The 23,336-nt window shown below is 34.9% G+C and overlaps 2 protein-coding genes across 4 annotated transcripts in view; both read right to left on the reverse strand.

Moving 5' to 3' along the window:
• Positions 1–7,457, reverse strand: part of LOC107572698 (inactive ubiquitin carboxyl-terminal hydrolase 53-like) — a 33,949-nt gene extending 26,492 nt beyond the window's left edge. Inside the window, exons 1-5 of one of the 3 annotated variants that reach the window (XM_016259127.1) lie at positions 7,160–7,457; positions 2,830–3,526; positions 2,329–2,421; positions 1,440–1,574; positions 110–223 (exon numbers count right to left, since the gene is read on the reverse strand). In XM_016259127.1, the coding sequence (XP_016114613.1) occupies positions 110–223; positions 1,440–1,574; positions 2,329–2,421; positions 2,830–3,006 (519 nt within the window). In that variant the 5' untranslated portion in view covers positions 3,007–3,526; positions 7,160–7,457. Of the gene's footprint in view, positions 1–109; positions 224–1,439; positions 1,575–2,328; positions 2,422–2,829; positions 3,527–5,981; positions 6,031–7,155 lie in introns of those variants that run through there. The other 2 variants (XM_016259126.1, XM_016259128.1) reach the window with 2 other exon arrangements.
• A 562-nt stretch (positions 7,458–8,019) lies between these two features.
• Positions 8,020–19,043, reverse strand: myoz2b (myozenin 2b). Its single transcript, XM_016259119.1, has 5 exons — positions 18,904–19,043; positions 17,688–17,800; positions 16,327–16,493; positions 14,839–14,944; positions 8,020–10,562 (listed from the first exon to the last, which is right to left on the reverse strand). The coding sequence occupies exons 2-5, from the start codon at positions 17,770–17,772 to the stop codon at positions 10,315–10,317; spliced, it is 606 nt and encodes a 201-aa protein (XP_016114605.1). The 5' UTR covers positions 17,773–17,800; positions 18,904–19,043; the 3' UTR covers positions 8,020–10,314.
• Positions 19,044–23,336: the final 4,293 nt, after the last annotated feature.

Consider the following 23,336-nt stretch of genomic DNA (forward strand, 5'->3'; position numbering starts at 1 on the left):
GAATGACTTCATGTCTCAAAGACTAACACTGAGAATAAACTGTTATTCAGTAGTAGCTGAGTAAGTTTTAGTGAAAATGGAAAAAGAAGAGAAAACAACATCATAGTACCTGCTCATAGAGAGTCATGGCAAACTTCTGGTGGGTGATGCATGATTTGGAAGTACACATTTCTGTGGCTGAATCAGAAACCAGGTGCAGGTGTATCCTTTCTAAAATGTTCTCCTGTCTCCCATAGTTTACAAAACAGATGGAAAAAGAAAGCAAAAAGGAAACAATGATCAGTGATAAATCAGACTCTGTTGACACAGTTATTCTTAGTGCTAGCCTCAAACTTCTTCATGTTATTTTTAAAAAATCATTGTTATTATTAGAGACATCAACCTATCACAAAGTAGGTCAAACACAAAACAGCTACTTAAGATAAAGCACATTAATGGCACCAAACGGATTAAAATTATTCAAAGCAAAGAAAGGAATAGTGAACAATTATATTTGATTGCTCATAAAATCAAGCAAATTGTGCAAAACAGTGAATTTAATAAACATATTTTACAACACTGTTACCATAAGAAATAGGTAATAAGGACAATATATATATATATATATATATATATATATATATATATATATATATATATATATATATATATATATGCATTCTAATTAGACCTTTCAACATTTAGCGTTTCAAGATTTTTCACCACACAAGTGTCAAGCTAGAAAGGCCTTAAATGGATAGTTCATCAAAAATGTGAATTCTGTCATCATTTATTATGCCCATGTTATTCTAAACCTGTATAATTTTTTCTTTTGAGGAACATTTTGAAAAATGTCTCAGTGATTTTTTTTTTCCCCACAGTGGACTTCGCTGACTTTCTAAATATTTTATTTTGTGTCCCACAGAAACAAAAAGAATGTCAATACAGGTTTGGAACAATATGATAGTGAGTAAATAATGACATTATTTTCATTTTTTGGTGAACTATATTTAATTCTGTTGTGCAGCTTTTACTATAAAATGCAAACATTTAGGCAGTGCTCAGACACTGCAGAGCTCATGAAATCTGGCTTAGACCACTGCACAGTGCACACATAACTGTTTGTGATGGTCACAAGTGAACGTCATTTGGACCCTGATCAAATGAGATCAGCTGACACAGTGATGATGTATAAACCACTTTAACCTTTCCACATTAACTTCCCAGAGGTGCATACAACTTTAAGCACTGCCATATAACTCCAGTTTTAATAAAAGCTTACTGGCCTTAGAAACCAGACACGGGCATTAGCTCTAAGGTCTAAATTCAGTAGTCTCTTTTGCACCACAGCTAAACAAAAAAGTTTAAAGAGATTTTATCTCAAATAAATTGAAATTCTACATTTACATATACAATATGCATATACATGTTCATGTTCATATACATGAGGTCAAACATACAAAACACTCTGCTGCATCATCCATAAGGCCCAGCTGGAAGCGCTGCTCGTCTTTAAAGGTCTCAGCCAGAGCATGACGCAGGGTATCTGACGGCAGAGCCCGCTCTCGACTCTGCTGGAACTGACAGAAGATGCTCTATGAAAAGAAACAATGCAATAAACCTCACATACAAACTCAGCACTGCAGTATACACAAATCAAAATTGCAACATAGGTGTTCCTTGAGAAACGCTGTTGTAAAATATATGATTATGAATGTGTGTGCCATGTTAACTTTGGTTGTGTCTCAGAACCCAGTAAGCCCAGACTCACAGTTTGTTTACTGTCTACAAGAACTAAGATAATATACGTCATATAATAAGTACCATTACCTTCTATGCTTTTTAGTACTGAATGAAATATATTGTTTCTTATATTCATCATTTTGAATAAAAAAAAATCATAGAGCTTGTCACAAAGCAGTATGTAATAGTTTTATCCATAAAGAACATGTGCTATGTTGTCTGAAATTTTTGTTGAAATAAGATCACGTCACCAAGAAATCAAAATGGACAATTATTTTTATTTTTTATTTTTTCAATTCATGTGTCCTTATAATCTGACGAGCATACAAGGGCTAGTCAATAATCTAGCAATGTGTCACTCACATGAGCAAATTACATCACTCCAATGATCTAATCAGTTCCAGATGGACAAAATCTAGTTTGAGAAGTCGTTTCACTTGGATATACATCACATTAGGGAAGAAAAATACTATCACATTTTCTATTGCATGCAAACTTACTTTAAATTTGCCATTCACAATTTGAATAATTTTCATATCATAAGAACGGAAATTCAAACAATAAAGCTTAGTAGGTTTTGAGACATTTGAGCCTTCATCTATGTACCTTTAAAGCACAGAAAATACAGGCATCCCCCAAGCAGAAATGGCCAGAGAGCTGTCGTAGGCTCCTCCTGAAGATGTCAAGCTGCCAAAGAACCTGTAAGAAACAGGTCTTTAGTTTGCATAAAATCAGCCTGCCATAGTGTACCATGTTGAATCATTTTGCACTCTTATTGAAAAACTATATATAAACTTTTACAAATAAAGGCTCCAAAAGGCGTTTTTCACAGTGATTCCATAGAATAACTTTTCAGAGAACAGTTCTTAAAAGAATAATTTGTCTTAGTATGAAGCACATTTAAAAAATCTAAAGAACCTTTACTATATGTGCAGTAGGTTTCAAGGATGCTAAAAGTTCTTCATGGAAGTTCCCACCATTTCTTATAACATCTGTGAGTATTTGCAACTTTGACTTGCATTAGCATTACACAGAATATTCCACATTCACTATTTGTGAAAACTCACACGTGCACATGTTTTCAATATTTACCAGAACATCACTCACCTGCACAGCACTGTTGAGGAAGCAGCTGTTCTGACCTGGCTCATTAAGAAGACCTTTGGTCAAAGCGAGAGAGATCATACTGCCTGGCTGGTAGGACTTGCCCAGCCCCGTCCCACTCCAGGCACCTGTACCAGCCATGTTGCCTCCGGGCTTTTTAAATAGTTTGACCCATGCCATGAGGTTGGAGCCTGGCCCTCTCCAGCAAACTACCAGAGTCAATTACTGAAGCAACTTGAGGTTGATACATCTGTTTTAGGCAACATTAGTTCTCAGCAGTCCCTGTACCTGACAGAGAAGACCAACTTCACAGTGCCCAACAAAAAGAGCCAAATACACTGCACTGGATTTTTTTTTCGATGTGCAGGATTTGACAGCACACCATTTGCATATAAGGAACCATTCAAAACAGTAGCTCTTTATTAAGTGTGAACATGTGACTTTTAGCCACAAGTTGCGGCACGTTGCTTCATCAGTCCAGCAGTTACTATGACAATGATCTCACTCTCTCTCCTCGGTATGTGTGGATTCATCTGCATCCAGGCACACTGGCAATAAGAGGATGGATGCAGATAGAAGAACAAATCCATTACTCTCCTCAGCATTTCCAGCAAAGTCAATGGAGGTCACCGAAGGGTGTCATTCATAAAGGCTCCTCAGGACAGGCACTGAAGTAGAACACTGGCTAACAAAGGAAGACCTACAGAGAGGGAGAGACACACAGAGAAGGGTTAGGGGTGCAGTAGGTGAGCAATATGAAGAGACAAAATCAATGTTGTTAAATAGAAAGCTACATCTGAGTACTACAGCCATTTTGTACACAGAAGTATTACATAAACTCTAATGCTATTTGCAATTAGGAGCTACATATTTTTCTGTACACAAGGTTTACATATAATCTTCATGACAGGGTGGTTTGTTCTTTTAAAACTCTTTGCCACAACACAGTTACCTGAATTCTTAATAATGTATATACAATTTGGGCATTCGGTTGTGAATTCAAAAGAATTGTAAAATCTGTTTATAACCCATTGACAGGTCCTCAGTCCTCATACATTATGTGTAGATGTATTTGTATTGCTTTGATCATTCTCTAAAGATCCCACCTTCTCGAATGCCAGTTGGTTGATTAAGTACAATGCCTGCACTATTGGTCATTACCTTTAGCGAGTATGAAAACAATAGGTAAACAAACACAGACATTTTAGGTAATTTAGAAAGCCCAGCCAGGACACATCCGGAAAATGGATATACTGTATGGTCACTCTGTCTATAGATCAATAGTTCATAAAATAGATGCTGACTGCCTGGATTTTTTACTGGTTGAGCTCAGAAAGAAAATCGAGGCAAGACCAAACATTTCATTAGACGTTATCTCTGGTATTCACCTCAGTGTTGAGAGGCACAATGACAACGGCGAGATAAAATATCAAAACAGCTGCTCTAATGGTCTTTGGTCAGCAATGTTTAAGACAGTACTATCTAAAAAACATGACAGCAAAAAAAAACAAAAAAACACTGAAATATAGCTGAAAAATGTAAGCTGCTACTTTAAAGAAGTATATGAAACGAACTTAGTGACTGTTTATAGACTGTTTATAAGTGAGCTCTTTTTTTGTGTTTTTGTGTGGTTGACGTTTATCCAATGCCCAAAGAAACTGTTATATCATATTTGATAAACCATAACACATTATCTTTTTTACCATTTTTACTGCATCCATGGATCATAAATGAAAATGATTCTGAAAACTGCCCAAGTGTAGAGTGGCTTATTCCTTATTTAACATTCTTCATTTATTATGCCAAAAAGAACTGACTGGACAATGCAACCACTCCAGTTAATGAGTTTTCTTTATGTAAAAATCACTTGTAAAAAGGCATATCTATCATTCTACTGAGTTTAAAAGATAGTATTACATTTTATGTATAGATTAACTAAAACAAATCTCAACAAATATGTTAAATGAGCAATATATACAAACAGTTGTACAAGCAAGTCACATAGATGCTGCTTAACATATTCAAAGTAGAAGGTACAAATACTTTTGTGGTGTATTTGCAACACAAAATCACTTTTTCAATGACTTCTGATTTGTGTTTTCTTTCGAGAAACTGATCAAAAACTGTTAAATGGAACATCAACTTTTGAGGACACTGAAATGGCAAAAAGAATTAAAGATCAAATTAAATCAGCTACACTGAACTTACTGTACTGACATAATCTCTTATGAATTTGAATTAGAATTCAAAAGAGAATATCTATATATAATATGAATAATCGCTCTCTTTTATCTCCAAACTTAAAATCCAGTTACTTTACTGATGTTCTGCACTGTAATATTTATGTTTTCTAATAGTTTATATTCTAATTATTTTATTTTAATATTTTATTACTCATGTATCTATTTTAAAATGTCAAGCCACAAGCATTTTGTTTGTCATAAAATTTCTGATAACATTAGCATGGCAACAATGAAATGTGTGAAGAAAATGAGATATAATACTTTGTTTCTATGCAACTGGAATATAACAAAAAATCTAGCAACAATTTCTAATCTTGTGTTTTTAGTAATCATCTCTCATTTGCAGTACCACATTTTTAGATATACACTCTTAAAAATAAAGGTGCTTCACGATGCCATAGAAGAACCTTTTTGTCTAAATGGTTCCATAAAGAACCTTTAACATCTGAAGAACCTTTCTGTTTGACAAAAGGTTCTTTCGGGCAAAAGAAGGTTCTTCAGATTACAAAAAGGTAATAAAGAGATGGTTCTTTAAAGAACCTTTGACTGAATGGTTCTTTGTGGAACTTAAAATGGTTCTTCTATGGCATCGCTTGAAGAACCTTTTGAAGCACCTTTATTTTTAAGAGTGTAGGAATGCACTGCTTGTACTTTGACACCGCTGAAACTCATTAAATATGAATGATAGATACTTGACATTTCAGTCTTGATACAAATCACTGAGTCTATTTAAAATGAAAAATTATAGTAATAACGTGTCTGTACACATGATATTTATGTTGGTATTTGTTATTATTACAGTGTAGTATTGCAGCTAACTTTTTGAGAAGTTTAGCTGTGTCATGATGTCTGAGACTAATGATTCTGTAAGGATATCTGACTGGTGTTCAATGCTAAGGGGCAATCCTCTACCCGGAGCCTCTGTGGCCAGGGTCAGGATGAATGTAGAACTTGTTGCCGCAGTGTTGCAGTATATTACTGTAAATGCTGGACCATTGCCATGGCTACCGCATGAAGATGATGGGCTGTAGGCAGCTGCAGCACTGATGCTGTATTCCTGCCTCTTCATACTAAAAATGCAGAATTTATAACAGTATGAAATTAAATTTACAACAAAACATTGAAGGAGTTTCTGAAGAATGTGTGTGGTTCTCACAAGCACTTGAATATTTACACTGCTTTTTGAGAAGTTTAGCTGTGTCATGATGTCTGAGACTAATGATTCTGTAAGGATATCTGACTGGTGTTCAATGCTAAGGGGCAATCCTCTACCCGGAGCCTCTGTGGCCAGGGTCAGGATGAATGTAGAACTTGTTGCCGCAGTGTCGCAGTATATTACTGTAAATGCTGGACCATTGCCATGGCTACCGCATGAAGATGATGGGCTGTAGGCAGCTGCAGCACTGATGCTGTATTCCTGCCTCTTCATACTAAAAATGCAGAATTTATAACAGTATGAAATTAAATTTACAACAAAACATTGAAGGAGTTTCTGAAGAATGTGTGTGGTTCTCACAAGCACTTGAATATTTACACTAGAGAATATGATGCTCTGGAGTTTACCAGTGTAAATACTACAGCAAGTAGCTATACATTATTAAATTGCTGTGCAGCTGTTCATCGTGGAAAACAGTGCTTACTAGAACAATAACTATTTGTGGTATTGTTCTTTTTATGCCATTTTAAAACGAATAGTTAAAATACAGAGACAGAACTATCAGAAAATATTAACACAAAGATTTGGGTGTCTAGCTATATGAGCTAATTTGTCATTAAAAGAGCAGTAAGACTGCTGAATGTCGCTTACTTTGCGTATAGCCTTTGAAAAACTGTTTTAAGTAGTTATGAAACAGAATCCATTATTATGTTGTCTTGTAACAGTATCTGCATAACATGACATGATAAACAAAAGCAAAAATGCGCTCAGCATGCCGTTACACCTGTTTTCTGCGCATGCGCATCAGGTGACCTGCTCTATGCCGCATTTTTGGGCATTAAAGCGCGCCTATGATGCCCAAAAATGCTATCCATGTTGGCAGCTAGTTAGGTTTTGAGACATAGTCATTAATAAACAAGAATAGTTTACCTACACGTGTCCAGTAGATTGGTACTCAAATCCTTCGTTTAGAAGCGTGTTTATCCACGTACAGAAGGAGCTGAGTTCATTATGCACGTCCAGCTCAAGTTACTTGCTGTCGGAATCCTTCATTGCTCAGCGTGACATAAAGCGCAGTAAATCCATATGGTCAAAGATCCTCTTACAGGCCTAAACATAATAACACCGCAGCGCTGTGTCCATGTTCATGCATTCCTGCTCCTCCACACTCATCGACATGAGGGTTTATCCGAGATTATTCTGATGGATGTGGAGTTAGACGCGCTGACTCCGCCCCTCATATACCGCTACTGTAGCGGCGCAACACTATTTACTGTCATTCCGCAGGAATAACCCGCGTGTGCGGAGGGCGTGGATTCTCACGAGACCCAGCACAACAACCGATGTGACATTTACATTGTTGTACAGTACTGCCCATTGCACTGCTTGACGTGTCACAGATTAAGAAAAAAATCATGTTTTAGCATGATTATGTCATAACATTGTTATTATATTACAATTATTGAAATTTGGTTTATGACAGATGAGATTCGATAGGCTACTTCAACAGTATGACCTTTGGGATATGAACAAAAACTTATGCAACAATAAACCAATTCTACACGAAACTGGGACAAAATAGCCAATGCTCAAAACCATGTGACTCAAAGGTGATGAATATCAACAAACAAACAAATATGTTGTTTTGTTTGAGCAAACTGCTCACATATATTTTTTATTGATATATATATACACATCTTTTTTTACATTTGTGACCCTGGATAAACTTTCCATTGATGTAATGTTTGTTAGGATAGGGCAATATTTAGCCGAGATACAACTATTTGAAAATCTGGTATCTGAGGGTGCAAAAAAAATCTAAATATTGAGAAAATCGCCTTTAAAGTTGTCCAAGTTAAGTTCTTAGCATTGCATATTACTTAATCTAAAATTAAGTTTTGATATATTTATGGTAGGAAATTTACAAAATATCTTCATAGAACACAATCTTTACTTAATGTAATGATTTTTGGCATAAAAGAAAAATCAATAATTTTGTTGTAATACAATGTATTGCTGGCCATTGCTAAATATGTGCGAGTTAAGACTGGTTTTGTGGTCCAGGGATATATTTTGTTTTGCATCATGATGGCCATGTAAACATTTACAGATCTGAGTGAAAGGCACTAAAATCACAATCCTTGAAAATAATTTCAGTATACTTTATGAACATATGCTTTTTTTTTCTGAAGGACAGCACAGTATGCTTAATATACTGCCTTACATTATATGAACCTATATGATGTATATTTCTGACTATGATTAGCATTTGCTGCTCATTGTTGTGTGAATAATAAGGTGGAACCAGGCTGCAGGCACGAACTGCCCGAACAGACCACAAGAACATTTCATCAGCTTTAAAATAGTGTATCGGTCACTGTAATCAGTGTTTGTGCACTAATAGCAAATACCAGAACTGAAGTTTATAGATGGAGCATAAATAATGCATAAATTCGGTTTTAAACACTTGGGATAGTAAATTAGGGATACCCTTTATGTTAAGCTGACATTGTTATAGTGTAATTAGGAAAATAAGCACTGAGTAATATTAATTAACTGCTGTATGTATTTACTATAAGGCTAAGGATGGGGTTAGAGTTTGGTTTATGGTTAGTTACATATAAGTGTGCATAATTTACTGTTGTTACTATTGTAAGCACTGGTAAAGTGTAATAACATCACCTTTAAAATAAATAAATATTAATTTTGTTTGTTGTTTAGGGTGGGTATATACAGTATGTAGGTAGTTAATGCTATTTATTATTTAATGGCCTTTAAGTATTCTACTGTAAAATAGCTAATGTTGTTCCATGCACATTTTATTGCAGAGCTGGAAGGAAGCATTTGCTGACTGTCTGGAAGTCTTTGTGTTTACTGTAACTGTAGCACAGAGAGTGTCAAATTCAAGGCTACTTATGACTCCTGTAAATATAGACCGTGTCAGAGGATATGTCTGTGTGCTATGCCTCAGGGTAACTGAGACAGATTCTTCCAGAGACTGTTCTGGATGATGATGATATACTATGCAGATATATGTGGTGAAAACACCATTCAGAACATTATTAGCATTATTGGCCATATATCAAAATTATATAAATTTAATAAATCACCAATGACAGAAATTTGAAATAAATATGCATTTTATGTGGACAATTTGTGTAGACTATATTTTGAAGCTACAGGCAAAAGTTCCAAGACTGTGAATATAATGATAAACATCAGCCAAAACACAGAAATACATTTCACAAAGAAAATTTTCAGAAATATATATTAATAGTATTTTTTTACAGTACAAACCAGATTTCAGGCATTCAGCACAATATATTTACATGGCTGTTTTTTTTTTTTTTTACATGGCCATTGATCTATCCCTGATCAATTTGTGATTTCAGATTTAAAATTATTGATTTTACTGTTATACTACAAAGCTTTGTGAGATTTAATAGAATCTAGAGTGCAAAATATTTCACCACAAAAAAAGTAGACTAAAATGTATTTGATGCTGTACTAAATATATTATATAAATGTGAACGCAGTCTTAGAAAACTGGTAATGTTTCACAGTATAATCATGCATAATGTTAGTGAAAATCACTGTAACGTCCTGGATGTATCAATAAATGTTCTTATTGTATAATGTATATTCTTATACTTTTATATGCGTATTGTTTTGCAAATTGTACAAAAGGCAAAAATGCATCGAGCCTTCATCAATAAATAAACATAAATTTCTGTGTTTTGATGGTAGTCCACACTGTATTTTTCAGAATTTGTGGTTACCTAGAATTGTAATGATAGGTGATATAACTAAAGACATTATAACACATGTAGTATAATGTGCTATGTGGATTTCAACCCAAAAGAAATGTTTAATTCTGATGATGATTGTAAATGCTGCCTCACATGTTTTGTTAAATAATCTTCAGTTTTGAGGCAAATGATATGTGGAAATTGCTGTCCCAAGAACAGCAGTTCAAAATTCACTTCAAAGAATACAAAGAATACTATCACACAAACTAGACATCTACACACACCCTATACCTCAATCAGGCTCATTGGGATTGGGTAACAAGAAGGGCTTGAATCTGTGTTACAGATCGTCAGACTCAGGGATCTCAAAAGGCTCCAGAGAGACAGTGGGTAAAATGAGAGGCATGCCATCGGAGATCCACCCCTGGGCAGTCCTGTTGAAAGTAGGTCGTTTGGCTGTAGGATCCTGGAGCTCGGGGTACCGAGGAGCATTCAAGTCCACCTCTGGAAGCTTAAAGGTGATCCCTCGTGGGGCTTTTTCGAAACCCCCAAATGGTGTAGCCACCCTAAGAAACAGAGATTTAATTACTGACACATCTGTATTGGTTTCTGTTCTGCTGCTGGAACGTTGGACAGTTTCTTTAAGTGTCCTGCATTTATATTTATACATACTGTATATATATGTATATATATATATATATATATATATATATACATGTATCTTAGCAGTGTGTGGACACAACCACTCTAAAATGATAAAAATTCACTCCTTTTTTTTAATCCCCCAAAAACCTAAAGAGTCTCAATTATAAAGTCATTTTGATTTTGGAGTCAATACCAGCGCTCTCTTCCACCTTCAATACCACGACTGAGGTGAGACCCTTGAGCAAGGCACCAAACCCCCAACTTTGTTGGTGTGTGTTTACGGTGTGTGTTCACTGCTTTGTGTGTGCACTTGGATGGGTTAAACGCGGAGCACAAATTCTGAGTATGGGACACCATACTAAGCCATATGTCAATTCAATTCACTTTCACTAAATTTGTTTATGACTGGCTGCGCAAATCATTTTACTCCAGGCAGCTTTCTGAATGAGGGACAATTCAAGGCAGGTTTTGTTAAAAAGTTAAAACTCAAGAATGGATCAGTACCCATTGTTCATGATCCATCTGCAAATTTCAGACTTACTTTAAAATCATTCTTTTAAATAGGTTAAATACATATTTAAAATCATAACAAGAAATAGTTTAATAGCTACGATACTGTTTTTGAAATCAAATATTTGCATATCTATGACAGGAAACACTGGAATCTAACAATGCCTTAGAAAAACAGTTAATCTTAAAAAAAATAAAGCATATACATAAACCCCATCGGATAAGCATGTTATAAACTTCTGAAACATTGGTGTTTCATATTTTAGAGCAGTCACCGCAACTTATGAAAGAAATCAATTAAATCTGTATGTGGGAGTGTGTGTGGAAAAAAATCAGATGTAACCCCGTTTGTAATCCTTACCATTTTCATAAGTAACTGTAATTTAATTACACATTTTTTCTTAGTAACTGTAACTGATTACAATTACTTTTATTTTGTAATTAAATTACGTAATTCCGTTACATGTAACTAGTTACTCCCCAACACTGTGTGTATATACTGTATATATATTATCAGTATGTCATAAAATATTATGATGTTAACTCTCATTAAAATCATTTAAAATAAACCAACATAACCTTTAAAACACTGTATTTGTATTTTCAAGGCTTTTTTAATCTTGTTGTTAATCTTGTTGTTTTGTTTTTTTTTGTGATGAAATACAGCATGAAGTAAAATCATTTTAAATCGGTCCCATTTTAAATCAATGCCAATTTAAGGGATCAAAGTTCCTAATGAATTAATACATTTTTCACATATGAATAATTAGTTATTCATTATTCTGAATAAATAATTTGCACATTCATCTCAATTTGCACATCTGTTACTGCTGCTATTGTTATCATGTACTTGCACTCAATTTGCACATGTTACTGCACTATTGTTTTTTTGCACATAAGTTAATACTGTACATTCGCATATGTAGATACCATATACATAGTCTATATTTCTATTTTCACATTCTATATTTCTACTCTATACTCGCATTTATATAGATACACATAGTCTATATTTCTATTTTTTTCATAGTCTTTATTCCTACTACTGCAGCATAGTTTTATTATTATGTTTCTTACATTGTATGTATGTATGTATGTATATGTGTATAGTTTGTGTATGTGTGTGTATAGCATTGCACTGTCTTGGCATTCATTGTGGACAGCAAAGTAAGAATTTCATTGCTCAGGGAAACTTGTTTTCCTCACTGGGCATATGACAATAAACGCTTTGAATCCTTGAATCCTTTGAATATGGATATTGAGATTGCACCTCCTGTTTATCTCCTCATGGTGGTGCTGTGTGGTGCAGATACATTATTGCAGGACTTAATATATCCACTTTGTGCAGTAGATCAACAGTGCACTATATGCAGGGGCGTGTCTACGTGGTGGCCAGGGGTGGCACCGGACCTAGGTGGATGCAGGATTGCGCATATCGCATTACTCATCCCTGCAGCTTTCGACTTTAAAATGAGGGAAATTGCTGCAAAACATTTATTCAATATAGCGTGTAGGTTAGATGAGTAAATAAATCCACACAAACCATCAGATCAAATCAGTCAATTGAAAACAGCGTGAGTGATTCAGCACTGCGTCCTCTCTCTCTGACCTTCTCTGCACATCGGCGCATCTAGCTGCTGCACGCTGCGATACAAGACTTTAGCTTGTGTTTCGGTACAGTTGACAGAATTGTCACTTGCCTAATCGGTCATTGTTGCATCGTCACAAAAATGTATTATTTTCACGTCTTTTTAAGCCATTCGATACTCGCGCGCGCTGCGGTCAAATTGAGTTTGTTGGCTTAAGTGCTTAAAGCTTGTTGCGCTTAAGTGGCCAAATACACACAAAAATACGTCAAAATTGTCGTCCTCGCGAGTCTTAAGTTAATGTAAACAGTTGCGAAAGAAAACGTGTATCAGTAGGTGTTGTGGCCGAGCAGCCACCTGGGATTTCGAAGAAACCGAAAGTTCGTGTTTTAAGGACTCATTGAAGCCATGATTAAACAACAACCAAAATTGAATAACCGTCTTTGTGACTACGCACCCAACCATTGACAAGTTAGCCAGCTCAAGAGTAAATCTCAGCCTGCAGGGGGCACTAATGCTCTACTCTGTTTAACATACACAGAACAGATTGTCATACTTACAATCTTCCTGAATAACAAGCTATGCCATATGGCACTTACAATACTCTATAATCTCAAAACATACTTTTGATGTTTCTTAACATTAAATACACCACAGTAGGCAAATTGTATCCGTGAAATAGTTCTTGTGATAGCAGCGGCCTAATAAAGCTGTGCCGTCTGTCATTAATGTTAATCAAACAACAAAAGACAGAGAAAATCCATCAGTGCTCTTGACTAAATAATGTTGTGTTGAATAACTTTAATATGTTAATTTACAGTTTATTCAATTTCTGTATAGCCTATTTAAAACACTTCATATTTTAGAAAATGTAGTTAATATTTACATCATTAATGATTTATTTTATCCACCCGTGACCCACCCGCAAATAATCATAATGCGTTTGTTTATTACCAGAGGCGGACAGTAACTAAGTACATTTACTTGAGTATTGTACTTAAGTACACTTTTTGAGTATCGGTACTTTACTTGAGTATAATTTTTTCTGGGAACTTATGACTTTAACTTCACTACATTTGAAAGACAAATATTGTACTTTTCACTCCACTACATTTCTATCAAGGTCCTCGAAGTAGAAAGTCGTTACTATGTTTTCTTCTCTAAAACGTGACTTTCTTTTTTTCAGACAGTTTATCAGTAATCACTCTTGTGGGGCTACATGAAGAGATTTCCCAGCATTTTTTGAACACTGAACAGTTGCAAATGTGATATTTATTTACAACAATTCAATAATAATAAGTTAATATTGTGGTATATATTAGACACAATATTGTCTGATTTTGCTTAATTGTGTAAGTGAAAATATTACCTATAAAGCCACAGAAGAACTGTTGTGTCTCCTAATAAAACACAAAAGGCGTTGGACTTGAAGCAGTACCGCACAGACTGTTCTGTGTGTGACATCAAAGTACAGTGAGAGCGATTAGACAGCATTTCAAATGTGTTTTTTTTGTGAGTGAGATTAATTCATTCATATTCATATTTATTTTAGAACTACAGTAACATCTTCTGATTTCTCTCAACATGGAGACAGGAGAGCTGTCAATCAATAAATTGAGAAAAAAAAGTAACTTGCGTTACTTATTTGAAAAAGTAACTATTATATTCTCTTGTAAATTAAAAAGTAATGTGTTACTTTACTAGTTATTGCTTCAGAAGTATTGCAAGTATTACTACCTATAACAATAAAACAGCACATTGACATGAAAAAGGAAATTTACTTTTGGTACTTAAGTACTTTTAAAAGCAAGTACTTCTGTACTTTTACTTAAGTAAAAATCTGTCTTTACAACTTTTACTTGTAATGGAGTAATGTTTGACCAGTAGTATCTGTACTTTCACTCAAGTAATGGAGTTGAGTACTTTGTCCGCCTCTGGTCAGGGTGGATAACAAGAGTAAAGCATCCTGACTCATCTGCTATTATGACATCCATTAATAATTCATCTAAACCATGTTATTTAAACTGTTAAAATGAAACAGTTTTGAAATAAAATTTGTTCTAAAACACAATTATTGTAATGACATTTTTGTGCATTACAAACATTGTTGATTTTTGACATACCTGGTGCAATGTCCTGAGGGTTTGCTGGATTTCTGGGATCTGGTGTGTTTGGGGGCGTTTTTGATGCAAGTTGTTGAGAGTTTTCTGCATTGGCTTGATTTTCATTCTAAAATGAAATGTCAGTTTCAACTTGGACATATAGTAGCCTAGCTCATTGTACATGTGTAGCAAGACATAAAAAAAAAACTTTACAAACAATTTTATAAATAATTTCAGATTGTGGACCAAGTGGCCTGAAAGTGACTTTGTTCCACTGTTAAAATGGTGCTGTGAAAGCACAATATGTCATTGACAGCAGCTTCTCCAAAAAGGCAGAGGGGAGTTGGGTAAATTGAGCAATGTTTGACACAGATTCATCTCTGTGAACATAATGCTTGATTCTCCCAAATTGCACTTTTGTGTTGAAAGTAGTCTGTTCTATCACTCCATGTTAAAAATATTAAACAAAAAGGTCAATGGAGGATTTTCAAACTTCATGTCAACACCACTATTTCCAGACAAAATGGTTAGAGATGTCAGAGCCTGGACTTCAACAAAATCATTATATCAAGAGTACTTTCACTACCATTGTGCCACAGCTCTGCCATTCTTTTCTTTCACAAGTTATGATTGAAAAATAATTTACGCTTTATTACAACTATTTACTTTAAAACAATTCACTTCCCAATATCCTTGATCTTGGACTGTTGTTTTAGTAGTAGCAGATTACTAAATCTGTTCTAATTAAGAGATACAGTGGTTTCTTGTACATTCATTTCATTATGTATACATTTAAAGTTATATATAGTTACAGTGTACGTTATGTTCATGTGGCTCAGTGGTAGAGCATTGAATTAGCAGCGCAAAAGGCCATGGGTTTGATTCCCAGGGAACACACATACTGGTAAAAAATGTATAGCCTGAATGCACTGTAAGTCGCTTTGGATAAAAGCGTCTGCTAAATACATAAATTATACATTATAAATCCTTTGATTGAAACACATTAACAAGCTATCACTTATGTAAAAATGCATTTTGGTACACAGTATTGAGAACGAGCACACACACACACACACACAAGCACTTGAACAGTTATAAATGAAGTAGGTTGTCAGGGACGCATTTCGGTGCTGACCCTAAAGAAGGAACATTGGGAAGGTCACTGGCACGTGGCATTTGCTATCTTCCATGTGTGGCTGCCACTCATTCAGCTGAGCACATGCTTGCTTTACAAAGTAACCACACATATAGTAGTTCAACAAGCAAATCACAATTATATAACAGAACAGTTTAGTCTTTCTAGGCTCAGTGTCAGTGATTAAGTGACTAGATCAAATTAGATATCTGAGCTCACATCAGAAGTAGGTTCGAAATGATTGGTATTATTAGTGTCACAATATGTACTACATTGATTTGCATCTTTTGATCTGCAATATAATTATTTTTATGCACAATATAAGCAGACTTTTGTTATGCACGTAGATTCAAGCCAGTGTAGATGCTACTTACATTAAACATGGCATTGGCTTCATTCTGAATGCTTTCAAACGTATATTTCTCTGATCTCCGCTGTCGCATCTTAAAAAGACGTGACCCTCGGTTTGACAAGAGAGACAGTTCCTCCAGCATGATGTCTTTTGGAGTGGAAAGTTTCTTTCCCAGGTCCATAGTAAAACCTGCATTAATATCACACAATTTTTTGTTATTACAAAATAATTCAACAGAGCCCTTTTCAAAACCTTGGATAAAACTTTATAATAATTTACATGATAATATACATGGCTCATGACAATTTATATAGACAATAATTAATGATTCATAAAGACATTACTACAATATATCATGTAATAATGTCTGTTAATGACTTAATAGTGAATGATATGAAAGTGATTATGAAATGAACTTTTAGATGCTTCATATGATTCATATTTGAATACATATTGTATGTAGGTGTAATTTATTCAAACAACATATCATGATACAAAGAAACCAAAAATACAAAAGGTTATGGATACCTGTGTTAGATACACATTCTATGAACGGTCACATGAAAAATCATTCAACCTTAATAGAAACTGGTGAATTCATTATTAAAAGGTTAAATATGCTGGTTATGAAAGTTTTATTAAAGGGAAATTATATAAGGTGCATGTCTTATGCTATTGCTGCAGGAGTTGTTCAGCCATGCTGATGACATTATTCTGAACATTTCCAAATAATTCTAAACATAACTTGATATTTAAAATAGAAATTCATTTTGTGTGTGATTAATGATTAATGTTGATGTTTCAATATAACATGTTTAATGTTAATTAAAATTGTAAAAGATATAACAAAAGGACTGTGAAATGTTCAGGGGATTTTTTTTTTTAAACAGGAGAAGCTCTCTTGTTCTCCATGATCTTTATTCTGTTCTCATTTCAGCTCCAGCACAGCTGTTCTACCCCATCCTCCCAACTTTAGCCTCTGCAGATTTAATGTTGATGTTTCAATATAACATGTTTAATGTTAATTAAAATTGTAAAAGATATAACAAAAGGACTGTGAAATGTTCAGGGGATTTTTTTTTTTTAAACAGGAGAAGCTCTCTTGTTCTCCATGATCTTTATTCTGTTCTCATTTCAGCTCCAGCACAGCTGTTCTACCCCATCCTCCCAACTTTAGCCTCTGCAGAAATAGCCTGTGACAATGACAGAGTGAAGCCACTGCTATAGGTAGCAGAACATCCACACAAGATTATTTATGGCTAGAATGAGGCTGTGGCCCTGAACCACATTCTAAATGTTGGCGTTTCTCTCTGCGATTGGCAGCTACGTTCAGTGCTGTGCTCTGTAATCATTCAGTGCTGATCTGAGAGCAGAAGGTTATACCATTGGCACCACCATGGACCTCATGGCAAAGGGCAGCTGCCTGCGTCTTCCTCTCACGCACTGAGAGAGTGCTGAACTGTGACATGTTGGTTTAAAAGAGAATCCCAGAAGTGCTGCAATACATAAAGGACACAGATACTTGTAGTAGAACTATCTAAAGTCAATTTATAGGATAATGTGATGAAAAGTCCCAAGAGAACCTGTCTGGAAAAAAAGTTTATACAATAAGTATATAGCTTTTTAAATTAGATGGATTTGTCTATTATTATAACTACAATAGTCTATGTTTTTATTACATATATTGAAAAAATGTGTTGTCGTTGTGAATTTAACTAAAATAAGTGTAACCATCTCTATAAATCTGCAAAGTGTTTTTTTCTTCTAAATTAGTACTTCTGTGTAAAAATGTTGAGGATTGCTATAGCGTTTCTGACCCTGACAATTTCAATGGTTAAGTCTTGTATTAGTTACCGAAGAAAATTGTTCAGTTGTGTTAAATGCCATATTTAGGCTTTCTAAACCACCGAAAATACCCTTCCATAACTGTCATTAAAGTGTAACGGTGAAACTTACCTGACCACAAGCCAACTCTTTATACAGAGCAAGATGTCATATGTCATGAAGTGATATAAATCATGGTTATGCATGAGCTGGTGACGGAACATTGTGTCCATTGGGTTACTGAGACTGATCAAAGCCAAAAGAAACTTTCTTGGCACAGTTTGCAAGGCCTTGACATTCGATCCTTTACTTGCTGCTCTCATTGAAAAGCTCAAAACGATCAATCTCTGAATTCTCTCTTTTTTGGTAGCATTGCTGGCAATGCTTAAATGGATTTGTGTAGGTAAACTATTCCTCGTGAAAATGTTTTTTAATAGTTGCATAATATTATCAGTATCTATTTGCATACTTTATATTGCTGCGATGCTAAATAAAAAAAATCAATTATTTTAAATAATAAACAATCATTTTCATACTTATGTTCATTTGGTAGGGCTTCTGTTTTAGTTCATTCCATTATCATGTGCACATTTATCCAATATAAGTCTTCTAAGAGAGTCGTCTAAAATACATCTCTGAGTATCTATGTTTTGTTACCACAGTTTAAGTGTCAGAACTGTCCACAAAACACAACCCACAACTCCCAACACTGTTATAACACATGTCCGTTATGTCCACACTGCACACTTTCTCTCAAGGAAGGTCATCGTCTTACCTGTTAGATCTGCGTGTGTCTTGAATTCTGCCTGTACAAAGGAAGAGGTTACTTTAGGTAGATCGATCCGGCCTGATTTGTCTTTGTCTCGCACTCTGTTCTTGACTTGCACTGGGGTGGGGGTGTGTGCGGATGTTAGTGGAACGCCAGCTTACATCAATAGGCTAATTTTAGCTGTGTTCAGCACTCAAACCTCTCACAATGGTATAAGTTGGTATGGAGGGGGAGGGAGGTGAACTGTATGCATAAGAATAAAGTCTACAAAGTCTGTGAGTGAGTAATTTTTGTGTATGTGTGTAAAAGGTGATGGCTGTTTTAGTCTTGTGTAATTGTTAGCTTCAGAGGCTGGGATTTTCTTGATTGTCATTTATGGCTGGCCTTCCAGAAGTATGAAGATCCTGCTCCTGCATTATTACATAACACATCATCTTATATAGGACTCAGCACTGAGATAGTTGTCTGCTCCAAGAGAAAATCAAATAGGCCTAGTCTATTTTGCAGTTTTATTGTCGGCAAAAATATCTGATAGAATCAAAATGTTTAGTAGTAAACATTGGTAAATAGAACAGTAACAGCATTTTTGGTCATCGTGCTTTAATAAAACTCTTTTTATTGTGCAGCTTGTACATGTTAGGATAGATAAGAATCCCAATTGTTTGTGATGAGTTCGGATTTCAAAAGTATTGTCAGACATTCTAACACAAAATAGTTTAAACAATGTGCATATTTAAATGAATGAAGTTGCAGATATTCATTCAGATGGAAATTATATTCTGTGCTGTTTCTAGAATTAGTATTAGAAAAAGGTTATTGATTCACACATTGACTTACACAGGAGAAAAATAGAAAATTCAACATATAAAATTATTTTTTTTGGCATTATAAATTATACACTGAACATTAGTTCCACAAGCAGTAATGCAATTTTACTATGAACTATGAAGTGTGAGTCTATCTATGATGAAGCTCTGCACGTTGACAATCAAACACCTCCAATATGCCTCAATATCACCCAGAAACATAATTATGAGCATTTAAGTTGAACACACATACTATCAGAGATAAAGACATAATTAAAGAACACAGTGAAAACATCACACTTCTATCCCTTCTGAAAATCATTGATGATTCATTAAAAATGTAAAAATGTTGTTATGGAGGCTTGACCTTAACTGCCATATTTTTAACGGGTGAACTAAATCGCATGTAGTTCAGATTAATCATTGTTGCATACTGACTGCATTTGTCACAACTAAAAAGATTAATTGTACAAGGTTATACAAATAAAACTACTCTAAACTAACACTCCCCTGAAAAAAAAAAAAAACTTCCCCCTTTTTTTTGCTCATACATATTGTAAAAGATGTAATGTGTATGTCACACCCTATGGACCTGTTTTGTTGTATTTTCATCCCTTATGTGTTCATTGACCCTGTTTCTGTCTCTCTCTCGTTAGTTAGTTCCTTGCACCCATATTTACATTTACATTTTCATTTACATTTAGTCATTTAGCAGACGCTTTTATCCAAAGCGACTTACAAATGAGGACAATAAAAGCAGGCAAAACTAACAAAAGAGCAACAATATATAAGTGCAAATGACAAGTCTCGGTTAGCCTAACGCAGTACACGTAGCAAGGTGTATATAATAAATATAGATAAAGTAGAATTAAAATAGAATAGAAAGTGCTAGAGTTAGAGGGTCAAATAAAGGTGGAACAGATGTGTTTTAGTCATTTCTTGAAGATGGCTAAGGACTCAGCTGCTCGGATTGAGTTGGGCAGGTCATTCCACCAGGAGGGAACAGTTAATGAAAAAGTCTGTGAAAGTGATTTTGTGCCCCTCTGAGATGGCACAATAATACGCCGTTCACTTGCAAGCTTCTATAGGGCACATAACTCTGAAGTATGTGAACATATTTGGTTACTCTGAACATATTTGGTTATGTTCCTGTTCTCGTTATGTCATTATTAGTTCATCCTCTTCACCTGTCTGTCCCTCATCAAGCTCCCCTATATTTAGTCAAGTCTGTGCATTCTATCTTTGTCCAGTGTTAAAGTTGAGTTATACGTGTGTTACCTGTCTACCTTCTGTGGATTCCTTCTGTGTGGTTTATATTAAAGATTATTTGCATTCATCTTTGTCTTCATCGTGTGCGCTTATCACACTGTACCGTGACAGTGTATGAATATAATAATGCCATATAAATAAACTATAAGAAGTGCTAATAAGAGGCCAACAAGGGTGCCTCAGCAAAGATAGCTGCAAAATAATTTAAACGTCTTTAGGTTATTTAATAATATTAAATTATATGAAAATAATACAACTTACACTGCCATTCAAAATTCAGCTTTGCATGACAGGAATAAATGATATTTAAAATTGTATTAAAACAGAAAACCGTTATTTTAAACTGCAATTATATTTCACAATATTTGTATTATTATTATTATTTTATTTTTATAAAAGTTTTTTTTTTCCAGTTTTTTGGATCAAGCAGAAGAGACTTCTTTAAAAAACTTTAAAAATCCTACTGATCCCAAACTTTTGAACAGCACTGTATTTTAAATGCTAGAATATTAGGCCTATAACATACTGTAAACTGATGACATAATGCAGGGGTGGCGAACTCCAGTCCTGGAGAGCCGCAGCCCTGCAGAGTTCAGCTCTAACCCTAATTAAAACTCACCTGCCTGTTGCTTCCTAGTAACCGTTCAGACCTTGATTAGCTTGTTCAGGTGTGTCTGATTAGGGTTGAAGCAAAACTCTGCAGGGCTGCGGCTCTCCAGGACCGACGTTCGCCACCCCTGACATAATGTATGCCCCACTAAGCTTTAACCTGGACATTTCTTTTCCCCAACGAAAAGTCTGCACAGACTTTTTTCTTTTTCATTTCACTACTGTGAGTTTCATTCCACACCCATCCAATCCAAATATTGCTGAGTATGTTCACAGAATTCAGCATTAAAATGTCTATAAAAGTAATGCTCAGTTTCCGTAAAGTGCTTTTACGTTTTACAAATGTTTTTGTCATTCATTGTTTAAAAATGTTGGGTTATTTTTGGTCTTTTGGATCTTGACAGCAACTGGAGTGAAAAATGAAAGATTTTTCATGTTAAGGGTAAATTATTTCTTAAACCTTCTTTTTAAAAATCAGCATGGACAGAACAAAAAATTTGGTAATTGAGGTTTATGTTTAAAGATATGGAAATAAAACAAACGATAACAATATGGTCCCTTTTTATACTACATATAATATGAGATATGTACTATGATTTAATTTGATCACTCAAAATATTCAATTACAGTTTCCAACTGACTCTATGCAATTGTGGACAGTTTGTGTGAGGTGTGAAATTTCTGGGCAGAGAACTACTGCTGCTGTACCTGTTGCTGGTCACCAGAGTCTGTGCAGGACGGAAAGGCGGCCCGTATATTGGTTCTTTTGGCACTGAAGAAAAGCTGTTGGTAGGGGATGTAACAGCTATTACAGGCTCCATCTCATGTGGGCCACCAACAGACTCATAGAAAACTCTTTGCTTCCATTCTGCTGGTGTTTCTGGTAATGATTTTCTGTGAGTAGCAGAAATTTTGGACTCATCAGGACCAAAGGGGCTTTTTTTGGGCTGTTCCACCCATGAATATTGCCTGTTCAGTGATTGACGTGTTGAATGGACACCTGGTGGGAACACAGAGGAAGCGGGAGACAAAGAGGACAGTCTCTGGGGGAAAGACGAGGAACGGCTCCTGCTGAATCCCTAGAGAAAGAAAGATAGATATTCACAATTTTTTCAGTAGTAAATATAACACACATAAACAAATATACAAAAGTTTGCAAATATGAGCAAATAATCACAAATTTTAGTTTGTAATACAAATTGTCACTTCTGTATTTCTTACAATACTTTTTTACATCAAACAAATAAATGAAAATATGCATTTTGACTGCCCTCTCCTGGACTATGTCTGTAAATGCTATTTGGAGACATTGCTAATTTTGGTTCAGGGGAGGTCAGGGTTGGTTGGCACCGGATTAATTTTGGGTTATAATTAGATACTGTCAAAATATTTTTCTGATGGTTGCACTCTTCAAGCTTACTGATTCTATGAAGACACGAAAGTTAGAGACTGGTAAATGTGTGTGTATATATATATATAAATACAGTGCACAGCATAAATGAGTACACCCCCTCAAATTCAGCAATTACTCTTTACTTAGAAGACATGTTAAGGTTCTTTAGAGATATAATGTTCCAACAAGTCTGCTTGAGCAATTACAAAAAAAAGAATGTCAAAATTATTCAGGAAAATAAGATTTTCTTATTAAAGTGGTAAAATGTTGTGTTGCAAAACTGAGTATACGCCCTCCTGAAAGTTACTTTAAAAAAGGCAATTTTTGATCAACAGGTAAGTATGCTGAACCAAAACTTTTAA

Source organism: Sinocyclocheilus grahami, unplaced genomic scaffold, assembly GCF_001515645.1.
Source record: "Sinocyclocheilus grahami isolate Dianchi unplaced genomic scaffold, SAMN03320097.WGS_v1.1 scaffold1798.1, whole genome shotgun sequence".
In the NCBI taxonomy this organism is placed as follows: Eukaryota; Metazoa; Chordata; class Actinopteri; order Cypriniformes; family Cyprinidae; genus Sinocyclocheilus; species Sinocyclocheilus grahami.

Excerpts from the sequence above, each read along its gene's own strand:
- myoz2b (XM_016259119.1), bottom strand. The coding sequence starts at position 17,772 with ATGTCACAGTTCAGCACTCTCTCAGTGCGTGAGAGGAAGACGCAGGCA. Across the intron at positions 16,494-17,687 it reads GGTCCATGGTGGTGCCAATG|GTTTTACTATGGACCTGGGA; the intron begins GTATAACCTTCT and ends ATATTAATGCAG. Across the intron at positions 10,563-14,838 it reads CCCTCAGGACATTGCACCAG|TAATTAAATCTCTGTTTCTT; the intron begins GTATGTCAAAAA and ends CAGATGTGTCAG.